Source organism: Setaria italica, chromosome VIII (genome assembly GCF_000263155.2).
Source record: "Setaria italica strain Yugu1 chromosome VIII, Setaria_italica_v2.0, whole genome shotgun sequence".
Taxonomy (NCBI): domain Eukaryota; kingdom Viridiplantae; phylum Streptophyta; class Magnoliopsida; order Poales; family Poaceae; genus Setaria; species Setaria italica.
Genome location: NC_028457.1, coordinates 39,586,004 through 39,599,754, shown reverse-complemented (window position 1 = coordinate 39,599,754; position 13,751 = coordinate 39,586,004). Strand labels below are relative to the sequence as shown.

Here is a 13,751-nt window from a genome sequence, read left to right as displayed (position 1 = left end):
TTCCTGATCGTAACAGGCTAACAGCTCAGCACTTGAAACGGCTTGCTGTCTCTGTCGGCAAGCGCACATGGCCTTCGTTGACTGCACTGGCATCCGAACAGTGCTGCTGCTTCCTACTCCCAATTATTGTTGATAGATCGCTGCAATCATGTGACGACGGCCTCTAGAGTATATAGTTGAGTACGGACTAAATATGTATTAATTACAAAATTAATTATATAGATTTAGGCTAATTCGCGAGACGAATCTATTAAACTTAATTAATGCATAATTAGCACATGTTTACTGTAGCATCACACTATCAAATCATGAACTAATCAAGCTAATAGATTCATCTCGCGAATTAGCCTCCACCTGTGCAATTGGTTTTATAATTAATTTATATTTTATACTTCTAATTAGTATTAAATATTTGATGTGATAGGGCAGAACACTGCACCACCAGGTTAGACGCGGAGATGATGCGCATCCTTCTCAGGGTAAGGGCCCAACCAGAGGGAGGAATCGAAAGCAGAGGGAGGAGGGCCCGGCGGCAAGCAGCCAAGCAGAGGAGTCATGTCTCACCTGCTAGCGTGAGCTGGACGATAGAGATGTTCTTGGAAACCATTCATGGTCCTCTCCATCAGCGTAATTGTATATTGTTTATAGGATATCATCATCTATTTCAGAGGTGAGCACAGGAAATGTATACAAATACAAGCGTAACTGGTAATCACAGATTCACAGGGCAACGGACCAAGTTTCTGTCCCAATAACAAATCGGGAATCTGCATCAGTGCTATCAGAGGAAGAGATACCTTTGTCAGTGGCAGATCGAATGAGAGGAACCCAGAAGGCAGCCTGAGAAGAAGAAGAGCAGAAATTGCCACGGGCTCTCACCGTCTGTAGCCACCATGCAACCTCCCGGTGGGCGGCGCCGGCGCTGCCTCGCGGGATACGCACCCGTGGGTGGGGGAAGCGCGGCGGACCGGAGGTAGTGGCAGTGGCACGAGACACATGGACGGGAGCGCGGGATGCAAGGCGGTAATGTCAGCGGTGGCCGGCGGGCGGCAATTTTCTGATTAGAGAACTTGCTGCAATTTAACTAGTATTTCAAAAACAGAGCAGAATCCCCTGCGGTTTTCAGCATGTTTCTGTTCACGACGATACACCGTCCCGAAATTTCTGTAGTGGCCTTAAGATACAATAAGCTCACACCGAAATTTCTGTAGTGCTTCATCATCTACCTGTCTTTAGCTTGCCACAGAACCTGATGAGCCTCCGCTGGCTATTACAGGCAGTTGGCCATTATTGGAGTCTGCGGTCAAGTCTTTGCTATGAGTGCTATGTCCCTCCAATGTTATCAGTATTCATCATTTGACTGGCCTGCGACCGTCCACTATAATGACACGGTATCATGGCAGCTACTAGATAACCCAATTCCGGCCCCTATTCCACCTAAGGGGACGTTTAGTTACTTTGCTTATTTTTAGCACGTGTCACATCGAATGTTTAGATACTAATTAAGAGTATTAAACGTAGACTATTTACAAAATCCATTACATAGATGGAGGTCAAACGGCGAGACGAATCTATTAAACCTAATTAATCCATAATTAGCAAATGTTTACTGTAGCAACACATTGTCAAATCATGAACTAATTAGGCTTAATAGATTCATCTCGCCATTTAGCCTCCACTTATGTAATGGATTTTGTAAATAGTCTACGTTTAGTACTCTTAATTAGTATCTAAACATTCGATGTGACGGGTGCTAAAAATAAGCAAATGTAACCATGGCTAAAGTCTTATAAACATCATAGTGGGTCTGTTTGGATCCGTCCAAATATTTTATTCAATCGTCATCGTCACTTTTTTGATTAAATGACCATGCTTCATTACACTTCACTTATGGAAAAAAGAATTCGTTTATTTGCAATTTTGACAAAAGGATTTAGATTTGGGGGTGTTTGGATACGAGGTGTTAAACTTTAACAATATCACATCAGATGTTCGGATGCTAATTAGAAGAACTAAACATGAGCTAATTATAAAACTAATTGCAGAACCTTGTGCTAATTCGCGAGACGAATCTATTAAGCTTAATTAATCCATCATTAACAAATGGTTATTGTAGCACCACATTGTCAAATCATGGACTAATTAGGCTTAATAGATTCGTCTCGCGAATTAGACTCCATCCGTGCAATTAGTTTTGTAATTAGTCTATGTTTAATACTCCTAATTAGCTTGCTGGTTGTAAAGTATTTCCAGATTTGGGTCCTGCTGGTTGAAGCGTGCGAGCTTACGTGTCCACTTTTCTGACCATCACATTCCAGTCCACTTGGTGAAGAAGAACCAGCGGATAGCCCACTTGTGTGTTGTTCCTTCCATCTAAACATCACGGGTGTCGAGCAGGTACTCCAGCTGCCACGACACACCAACAACGAAGATAAGGCATCCTAGTTGGGATCCATCCAGAGTCTTACAAAGACCCATCAACAGTGACTTGTAAAAAGGTGAAAAGCGATGCTAGAGCTCAATCATCACTTGTAATACAGGTGATGGACCTTAACAGTATGAGTCACTGTCGGACTTCGATAGGTGCACATTGCCTTTATCTTTTGCACTGTATTGAACTATCCTATATTTTCACTAGCAGAGAACTGACTTTGCATCCAACATTATTTGTCCCGGTTGACTTTAGACCTGGGACTAAAGGACCTTTAGTCCCATGTTAAAAGTCACCCACCGATGGCCACCGATGAGGTTCTCTTTAGTCCCGGTTGGTACTACCAACCGAGCTAAAGAGCCCCTTTTATCCCAGTTGTAAAGTCTGGTGGCCCTCAAGAATCCGGCGTTGGCGTTTTATCCCGGTTGGAAACACAAACCGGGACTAAACCAACCGGGACAAAACTCCTCCCCCAATAGGCAATAAAAGTGCCTTATCCTCTTCCCTCACCAACCTTCAGCCCTCCCTCTCTCGGTCTCTCCACCTCATCCTCTTGGGCGAGCTGGTAGCGGCCGGCAGGCGCGGGCGGCCACGGGTGAGCCGGGCATGACCGAGCCGGCGACGGGCGGCCAGCGCTGGCAAAGCGGCTCGGCCGGGCGGGCGGGCAGTCGTGGGTCTCCAGGCCACAGGTGCGTAGGCTGCCGCCGTCCTCTAGGCTGCAGGCGTGTGGGCTGCCACTCCTCCAGCTCTTGCTTGCTGCAGCTTCACGTTCTTCGTCAATGGCACGCTGTTTTTCCGTAGTTTCATGGCAGGAAGAATGTTTGTGAAATACATGCTAAGTTTTCGTTGGTTGCGAGATGCATTGTGATTCTTGCTGTGATTATGTGATTGTGATTTTTTCATTCTTGTGAAATCCATGTGCGCATATAAGGAATTTGTGATTATGATTCTTGGAGAAGTGGACGCATTTGGAAGCTGGTGCATGTTTTTTTATTTATTTTCGAAAAGTCAGGTTGTCTTTAGTCCTGTGTGAGTGACCCGGGACTAAAGAGTAGGACCTTTAGTCCCAAAAGATTAGTCCTGGTTAGATTTTCGAGAGATATGACTCCCTCCAAACACGACTAATGCCCACTTTTCCACACCAAACACGACTAATGCCCACTTTTCCACAGTGTTTGAAATCTCAAGTATTGAAAGGTAATCCATCCACTCACTTATGTGCCCTATGTGTGCCCACCGGTCTGTCGATAAGGCTAGTGCTGGTCAACCTAGCGGCATGTGTGCAGTGCTCAATCTTCTGACACCGACCTCCTCAGCATCGACCGCATGTGCGCAATCCCAATCCTCCATATGCATCCTTCTCAAAGACCCGTTAGCAGCCTCTTCCTCCCCTGACAAGGTGTGTGTGGGCAAGGCATTTGGGGGCGGCAATGATGGTAGATGTGCTAATGATGCTATCACACCGGATTTTAAAACAAAACCAAGTGCTACTTATATGCATGCCGGGAGCAAGTTTCATACATATAGTAGCTTCATCAGTGAATAACAACAACAGTATCACGTAAAGAAACATAAATAAGGACTTACGAGTCTATCAGAGATATAGGCAAGGAAAGATTAGATTAATAATACAGGAGCACAGGCTAAAACCATATATAGGCCTGGGAGACCAGCGCAGGGGGGGGGCTAGGTTTAGAACCCCTAGCCCCCCCTTATGATTCCCCAAGCCCAGCAGCGCCCATAGCGCCCATAGGCGGGCTGCCAGCCAGCCAATACACATACCAGGGCCTGTGGGCCCATAGATAATTACAACCCCCCCCCCCCCCGCAGTCAGAATGTTGGTGCAGTGAACGTTCAGACTAGACCGGAACTCAGTGAAAAACTAGCACAATCTGAGCAAGCAAGAGAAGCACATCGGCAAGATAATCAAGTCCATCATGAAGAAAATCGAAAGGTTAACAATCATATGAGCCGAATGGAAGAAGAATGGGCACAGATGAAGAAGCATATGAGTGCTAACTGTAGCCAACATGACTCACCAGGATCAGCTGTAAGCATGTTCACTCAAAAATATCATTTATTCCAGATTTCTTTCCTTTGTTGGGTGCTGATATGAAACTTACATACTGTAGGGAACAAGAGATCATGATGGATATTAGAAGCAAGACATGTGAATGGTTCATGAGGATGTCACCGTTGCATGAATATGCATATGCTTTTGCTTCTAGTTTTTTTTTACAGGATGGACCTTAAGTTAGCCTGTGTTAGTTTCATGTCTTGGATTGTTTCTTCTCCATCTCAAAGATGTTGAACTATGTTTGTCATTGCAAATATGAATTCTCCTATTATCAAAAGATATATCATTCTTCTACATGGTGCAAAGTGGTGGTTAACTCCCCACAAGTAGTTGATGTGAAAATATTAGCCATAACAGTGTGGTTGTTAATGTTGCCTAACTAGTCGTTAATGCTATGTATACCTACTGAATTGTTGTTAACGATAATAAAATTGTGGTCGTTATTACTAAGAACTGGTCAGTGATCCCTCATGCAACGCGGTGTAATAATACTAACAATGAAAATTGTGGTTGTTAATATTAGAAATGTGGTCGTTTCTAGTAAAGAATCAACGACCACATATTGTGCCGTAGTTGCAAAGGTAACGACGGGAAACTGTATGTGGTCATTAATAGTATTAACAATAGAGCTTTTAATGACCATGGATGACCATATTTTTGTGGTCATTAATAACTTTTAACGACCACATATCCCGTCATTAATACCACTTCCTCTTGTAGTGAGCCCAGTTCGAAAAGTTATTATCATCCACCTCTTCTTCGCCATCTTCCATTGCAACCCCTCTTTCGAGTGCTTGGTCCAAACAAAATAGTTAGTCATGAAACCATATCTAGACAAGTAGCTGTGAATAGTCCCCTAGGAAGCATGTGAATAGTGCTTCTTATTACTTCATTGGAAGCATGGGCATTACATGAACCTGTTCTCTGGCTTGTTCACTTTGCCCACTTTGAGAAAATAATGCAAGCCATCAACAAACTCCTTAGTACATTTATCCACATTATACATCTATTTCCGGTCCATCTGCATCATATTACGCGAGAAATGGACATAGGTCTTCGTATTAGATCAAGAATTTGATCAATATTCATAATTTACACCAATCAATCTTCATAATGGATTGAAACAATTCAGATAAAAATTACACCATTCCACATTCATAACAATCACTAAAGAAACATATTGAGATTACACTCATAACATGACAATAAAGATGCATATGCACTAAATATTACACATGCTTCGTAGTGGACTTCACATAGCCAATTATCCTAAAATAATGGTACAATATAGCAGAATGTTCACCTCCAAGCCATCTCTGCACTTAACTCAATCTTCTCAAAAGTCTATTGAGAGTCACTTCAACATATCCAGTACCAGAAAATAATGGCACAACAGAAAATCTTCGAATCCACACACGCGGACTGAATATCATAAATGAATCTTCGAATCCGCCTCCCTCGCCGCCCTCCCCCCCTCCCCCCGCTGCCGGTCTCCCCCACCGTCCCTCTCCTCCCTCGCCGCCGCCGGCCCCCACCGCTGCCGGTTCCTCCTTCCCCACCCGAGCGCCGCTGCCATCCGTGTCGCCCCTCCACCCCCACCGACCCCCTCTCCTCCTCCCCTACCAGAGTGCCGCCGCCGCCATCCGGCCATCACACTGCAAAGAGAGTGAGGGAGAGAGGATGCAGGAGAGAGTGAGAGAGAGTTGAGGAACATGTGGATAAGAATGCGGGAGGGAGAGAGAGAGCAGCAGGCACGAGGCTCCAAAAAATCTAATTGTCGTGGGTTGCACGGGATTGGGCTCAGTACCGAATGGTAGCTCCATCCGGTACTAGAAGTAGCCTCCGGGGGCTCCCAACTTTTGAACCGGTACTAATGTTAGCACTAGTACCGGATCCAAAAATTACCGGTACTAAGGCTAGCGATGAAAGGTCAGTTTTCTAGTAGTGAGGATTTGCTAGCTCAATCTTTCGGGGGCCTGTTCGGCTGGACTTATAAGCCGGCTGAAAAGCTGAAATGGCTGATTTGTTGTGAGAGAAAAATACTGTTCGGTGGCTGATAAGCCGGCTGAATAAGCTGAAGCGAACATGCTACAGAGCTGCTCATAGGAGTAGGATTATGTGCGTGTGTGTGTTTGTATGGGTGAGTGTGCGTGCGTGTATGCGTCTGTACTGTGTGATTCGAAAAAAACTGGATTGATTACCGTGTTATTTCTGTCACCGAGGAAGTGAATAGGCTCAATATCTCAAGTACAGTACTAAAGTAGCCAGGGGCGGATCCAGAATGGGGCTGCGCCCCGGGCTGAGCTGTTGAATCACACCTAAAATAGTCTAATTTTGTCTCCTAAACCTTATTTTGTTAGCTAAACAGCACATAGGTTAAAGGGACTCCATGGTCTCGCCCCGGGCTGCAGCCCGGGCCCTGGATCCGCCTCTGAAAGTAGCAATCCTTTGCATCCATAGAAAAACATCTTTGGAGCGCCCAAAATAAACAGAAAGTTGAGACAATGATTCCCAGATGTAGTGCGTTCCAACTAGGCCAGGCGCCAGCTGGTAATCAGGATACCATTATTGATCCGACAACGCTAGTCAAGAGCAGACAAGAGCACATGGATGCTGCAAACTTTTTTGATGAAACAGGAGGGGAAAGACCCCTGCTGGTTATATATTATATATTAAAAGAACAATCAAATACAAACAAGAACGGTTCAGGAAACAAAGAAAGAAAGAAAAAAGATCATAAAGATTACAGAGTACGATCTAGCCATTCTGACATCAACTGCTTCCAATCCTCTTTTACGCGAAGCATAACCTGCGTAAACAGAACTTTGAATCTCGCCATGGCACTATGAACCGACGGATTGATGCCCTGAAAGATGTAATCATTCCTTTCCATCCAAATACACCAGCACATGAGAATAATGACCTCCATGAAGAATTTTACTTGCAATTGAGTTCTGAAGCTATTTAGAATAGAATAGGGCTCTTGTGCCAAATCTGTAAACAGGCTAATATTGATCCAACATTCTTGTGCAAAAGGACATTCCAAGATAAGGTGAAATAAAGTTTCCTCTAGGTTATGCATGCATAAGATACAAGAGTAAGAGGGCAACTCCATATGCTTCCTTCGAAGAACATTCCGAGTACTCAATCTGTCGTTAAGAAGAAGCCAAAAAAAGAACTTGTGTTTGCTTTGGCATTTTGATTTCCAAAGCCACCGAAAGACAGGATGAACATATTGTTCGCCCATTAGTGACCGATATGCTTTGGAAGAGGAGAAGTGCTGATTGCCCCAAATATATGTCCATCTATCCTGCTCATCATTTGTGGCGATAAGAGCCAAATCAGAAGCCAATTGTAACAATTGAGTCATGGCCAGTGGAGTGAGGGGCAGGGTGAATAGATGTTGTAAATTGGATAACACATATGCCTGCCTGACAGAAATGTCATCTTTTCTGGTAAAAGAGTATAGTTGTGGATATTCTTGTGCAGGAATCTTATTGTTCCACAGATCATGCCAAAATAAACAGGTTAACCCATTGCCCACTGTTACTGTCGCTAAACCTTTGAATTTATCAATAAGTTTGACAATGTCACGCCACCAAAAAGAACCTTTTCTTATTCGTCCTGGAAGCCTGCCAGTAGCATAATATTTCTCCCAAATCAGATGAACCCAAGGAATATCTGCATGATTGAAGAATTTGTGTAGATACTTCAAAAGAAGAGCTTCATTTTGTGTTCTCAGATTCAAAACACCAAGACCACCCACTTTCTTTGGCCGACAGACCAGCTCCCAGGCAGCTTTAGGTGGCTGCTTATTATTAATATCAGATTTTCGCCATAGACAACACTTTCTATATTTATCCACCTGTTTGTATACCGTCTTATGCAGCAGGAAAGTGCACATGTGAAACATGGGCATAGCTGTAAAAATTGAGTTTGTTAACTGGAGTCTCCCTGCATCTGATAAGAAATTTGATGTTGCTACTAATCTTCTCTCACATCTGGATACCATTGGAAGAAAATCTTCAATCTTGGGTTTAGTGAGGCCCAAAGGTAACCCAAGGTAAGTAAAAGGCAAACCACCTGTAGCACAGCCAAAAGTTTGTGATAAGAGCTGCAATCTATCTTCTGGAACATTTATAGGCACCATCATGGACTTAGAGAAATTTACTTTGAGACCAGTGGATACTGCAAAATTTTGCAGAAGCTGTTTCAAGTGTAGGATCTGAGTGAGACAACCCTCCATAACAATTAGAGTATCATCAGCATATTGTAGAATGGGGAAATCCTGACTGTATGTCAACGGGATAGGGAGTTGTAAATGACCTTGCTCTTTTGAAAAATTAAGAACAGATTGCAGAAGATCTGCTCCCAAAACAAACAGGATGCAAACTTTGTTCAACTAAACTATTCAACCCGGCCTGCTGCACCTTTGCTTTGTTCACGCGCTGTCGCGCTCCATTGAAATTCCTTGCTTCCAACTTCAGCCAACCGCAGGCTCATCTCAATCCTAATGATGTCACGACTATCAGTAAGGTACGTGCATCTAATCTTTATAATAACATACCACATGCCCTTTTAATATGTGATAATACAGATCAGCATCCAACATGTTTTTTTAAGCAGCTGACAGTAAAGCACTACCCAACAGATCAACAGATCAGATGTAGTGCGCTCCCACTACATCAGATGTAGTGCGCTCCACGCCGACCACGGCCATTAGGGAAGGTTTGGATAACTTTAGTCGTGTCACATCGAATGTTCGGATGCTAATTAGGAGGACTAAATATGAGCTAATTATAAAATTAATTGCAGAATTCCTAGACTAATTCGCAAGATGAATCTATTAAATCTAATTAATCCATTATTAGCAAATGGTTACTGTAGCACCACATTGTCAAATTATGGACTAATTAGATTTAATAGATTCATCTCGTAAATTAGCCTCCATCTAAACATTAGTATCTATACATTCGAACCAAACACTTCTATAGTGCGCTCCCACCGGTAATAAAGAGCAGACAAGAGCACATGGATGCTGCAAACTTTGTTCAACTAAACTATTAATTCAGCCTGGAGCAATGTCGACGCCTGCCTAGCCCTTGTTTAGGCCTTGTTTAGTTGCCAAAGTTTGGAGGTGCCAAATTACTGTTACAGCATTGTAGCACACTGTAGCGTTTCGTTTGTATTTGTGAATTATTGTCCAAACATTGATTAATTAGGCTCAAAAGATTCGTCTCGCAAAGTACAACAAAACTGTACAATTAGTTTTTAATTTCATCTACATTTAGTACTCCATGCATGTACCGCAAGTTTGATGTGATGGGAAATCTTCTTTTTGCATAGTGCCAAAGTTGGGAGTTGGGGGTGAACTAAGCCCCTTGCTTAGTTCAGAGGGGTTAGGTGCGGCCGTGTGATTCCGTGAATCAGTGCGCACAAATAAACTTTAGGCTATAGCAAGTGTGTTGCACTTGGATACACCTAAAATTTAAGGCAAGTAATATTGCGCAAACTTACTTATATAAGTCATTTGGATTATTGAGTTTCCTCCTATAGTTGATTTTGTGTCAAAGAAATGTACCTTCTTTTTTAGCAAGGTTTATTTTTCCCCCTTTGTGCTGCTCAGGACCTACTCCTTGGGCTGGGTTTCATATACCTGATGATGATTCATATACCTGATGATGATGTTGTTGGATAATAGCTCAATACCTACAGGCTACTCGTACATGTAAGCTTGTAAATCCCGTTTGGGCATCAGCCAGACTGGTGCCCAGGCCGGAATAAAAAGGCCATCCATCTTGTACCGGCCTCGATACCAACAATAGCTGATAATATCGGTCATCTCAGCTAACATACAGACCTCTTAAATTTGAAATATCTAGCCGATTAGCAAATTCCTACTTCAATTTGTGGTTCAATTTCCATGTAAGTTCATATGATCTGAAGCCTCTTTGCTTAGTGTAGATTCCAACTGAGAATAAATGAAATTCTTGCAGAAGCCAGGAGTGCTTTCAAGTATGAAGAGCATGAGAAAAGAACTGAGGAAAATCAACAAGGACTTTCGGAATTTTAAATTCTCAGACGGTGGCACTTGCACATTTCTTGAGCAACATGATGACGATCGTGAAACATCATCTCTTTTGCCTGCAAACCCAGTAATAGAGAGGAACAGAGAAAAGCAGGAAATCATAAACCTCTTATCCGCGCGCAGGTACCAACAATGATGAGACTGTGATTGTTTCTATCTATGGCCTTGGAGGTACGGGCAAGAGTACTTTGGCACAAATAATTTACAATGATGCACAATTCAAGGAGTATGATCATCGTATATGGGTTTATGTGTCCTGGGATTTCAGTCTAAAGAAAATAGGAAGCTCTATAATTTCTCTAATACCAATAGAAGGAGGCCAGCAGAATAGGGATACACTGGAAGCCATAAATCAGTGCCTAGATAACCTACTCCGTGGCAAGAAGGTTCTTATTGTTTTAGATGACTTATGGGAGGAAAAGGACACTGAGTTGGAGAAACTGAGGAGTATGCTTCAGGTGGGCAAGAAGGGCACTACCATAGATGTCATAGTAACCACGCGCATCGAAGACATTGCAAGAAAAGTTTCCACATGTACACCATACAAGCTGCAGCCTTTGAACGATTATACATGCTGGGAAATAATTAAGAGATATTGCAGGTTTGAAGATCAACATTACCAAGAAAGATTAGAGAAGATAGGATTGGACATTGCAAAGAAATGTGCAGGTGTGGCATTAGCAGCTCAAGTACTTGGATACATGCTTCAGTCCAAATATCTGTCTGGATGGACTAAAATAAACAACAGTGATACCGGGAATGAATCTTTTGATAACGGTGGTGTGCTCTCGTCCTCGAAGCTAAGCTATGAAAGGATGCAACCACAGCTAAGGATATGCTTTTCTTATTGTGCCATATTCCCAAAAGGCCATAATATTTCTGAAGATGATTTGATTCACCAATGGATTGCTCTTGGTTTTATCAAGCAGCCATCGAAGGGGAAGGAATACATCAGGCAACTTTTGGGCATGTCCTTCCTTGAAGTTTCAAAGTTGCCCAAGGTAATGTTGAAGTATATACAACTACCAGAACACTACTCTTGCCTGCTGATTGATCTGTTCGCATATTGGTTGTTTTTGCCTAATACTAGTCATTACCACAACTCAATTGATGACATTTTACTTTTTACTATTATAGGATATGGAATAATAATATTATTTTCATGGGTAATCTTTATCCTAAATTCGGTTAAAGTATAGATAAGGTGTGGGGGCACACTACTACCTATTCTTGAGTTTTCCACATATATTACTAAAAAACAATTTCCTTATTTACCCTGCCTTCCCACATGCTTATTAGATTATGGGCTTCTTGCCTAGTTGGATGAGTCTCATGTACCTTTGAACCACACTGGGAAACACATTTGCACATAGGCAGTGGTTCACGGAAAAAACCACTTGTGAAGATACAATTTATAGATGTGGATGGGAATATTTTCCTATTTTCCTATTTTCCTATTCCATATATAGTGGGCTGGTATATGGAAGGATCATGCTAGAGGGGAGGTCATGGTTCTGAACTTAGGAATTTGCACGCGTGCATATTTCACATGAAAAATACACATAAGGCTGGCTAGGCTGGCTAGTAGTCGGGTCGGCCTAGGTGCAAAAATGATTTTTTTTTTCAATTTTTTTATGCTAGTTCTAGTAGATGTTTATATCTTGTTGCCCAGTTTTCACTTGTAAAATCCCACATTTTCATGGGCGTTCAGCTGCAGGTGCTTGCTTAAACCCCTGTGCAAAGGGGTTACCAACCGACTATACAAATGTTTGATGTAATAATGTCAACATGTCTTTAAGTATCTAAGAAATGCTTGAAACTGCCCTACATCAAAGCTCCAGCGAGGTCCTCTTTTCAGATGTGGCAGTGTGGCTGGGAAACCACAATGTTAAGTAGTGATTAGCCAGATGATTGTGTGGCATAAACTATGCACTAAACCAATGTTAAGTTGAGGTGGGGATGATTCGTGCACCGATATAATTAGCTAAGGGATCAATTTTCATCAAGTAAAACATCAAAATACTTAGGAATAAAAAATAGAAAAATTGCATTTTTCATCTCTCAAGTATGGCCAAAGTGTGGCATTGATTCTTTATGTTTGATTTGGTGTAAATCAGCCCGTTAACTTACTAAATTGATGCATTTATCATCCCTACCTAAGTTTGACAATAGTTTAGTGTCATATAACATTGGTTTAGTCCTTGCTTAGCTATGTCTAATGTTGAGTCAATTGCTATAATAGCTTGGTGTGAATCAGTTTTATTATTTTTTTCCGATAATTTTTATTTGATAGGAAATTTAGAGGATTTATTAATTTTTTATTGGTTTTACATATTCGACTCAGCATCTTACATTGCTAAGCAAGGACTAGCCCAATAATTTTGTGGCATAAACCATCATTAGATGGCATTGAACCATTATCAAACTTAGGTGGGGTTGATTTTCACCAAATGAAATATGAGAGATGAATGCCACACTTTTGCAATACTTGAGGTATGAAAAATACACATTTTCCCCCAAAAAAACACTTTCCTTTTTTAACAAATTGGCAGGGGAGTCCCATACCTGTTTTTTGGTATATATATATAAAGAAAAAGTGCATGTACAAAGAAGTTACAAAGCTCACAGGCTCAAAGAGAAAAAAGGGGGAGGATTTAAAAGTTACAGATTACTCATCCAATTATCCAAGGAAAGCTTCACTGTCGTTTTCTTCTCTGAAATCCAATTTCCACGTAGCCATAGACCCAACGCCATCACCAAAGATAATACTGTTGCGATGAAACCAAATGCACTAGTTAGCAATGATGATAGTCTCCCTGAAAATTGTTCTCCCAAAATTCATTCGAGCCTGAATGATCATATCTCGAGTATCGCCAGATCCTCGAGTCCCTAAACTATTTGTTAGTCTGTCCTTTCAGTTCTCATTAGTTTTAATAGTAATAAAGTACTTCACCAGTCCCATAACTCGAAAAACGTACAATCAAGTTCCTAAACTTGGCTACAGTACAACACGAGTCATGGGGTTGTGGACTTGTGGTGCTCTGCTTCAGCCTCTAGCGCAGAGGATGGGAGCTGCTGGCTTGCCTATTAGTTTCATGAAGAAAGAATGATGAGAGAGAAGATATGTTTTGCTTGCTTCGATGTTGCGTTAAAGG

The 13,751-nt window shown here is 42.0% G+C and overlaps 1 protein-coding gene across 1 annotated transcript; it reads left to right on the top strand.

Annotated features, from left to right (window-relative positions):
- Positions 1–2,966: 2,966 nt before the first annotated feature.
- LOC101782100 lies at positions 2,967–4,802 on the top strand. The gene is made up of 3 exons (XM_004979963.3): positions 2,967–3,120; positions 4,262–4,481; positions 4,564–4,802. The coding sequence occupies exons 1-3, from the start codon at positions 3,038–3,040 to the stop codon at positions 4,588–4,590; spliced, it is 330 nt and encodes a 109-aa protein (XP_004980020.1). The 5' UTR covers positions 2,967–3,037; the 3' UTR covers positions 4,591–4,802.
- Positions 4,803–13,751: the final 8,949 nt, after the last annotated feature.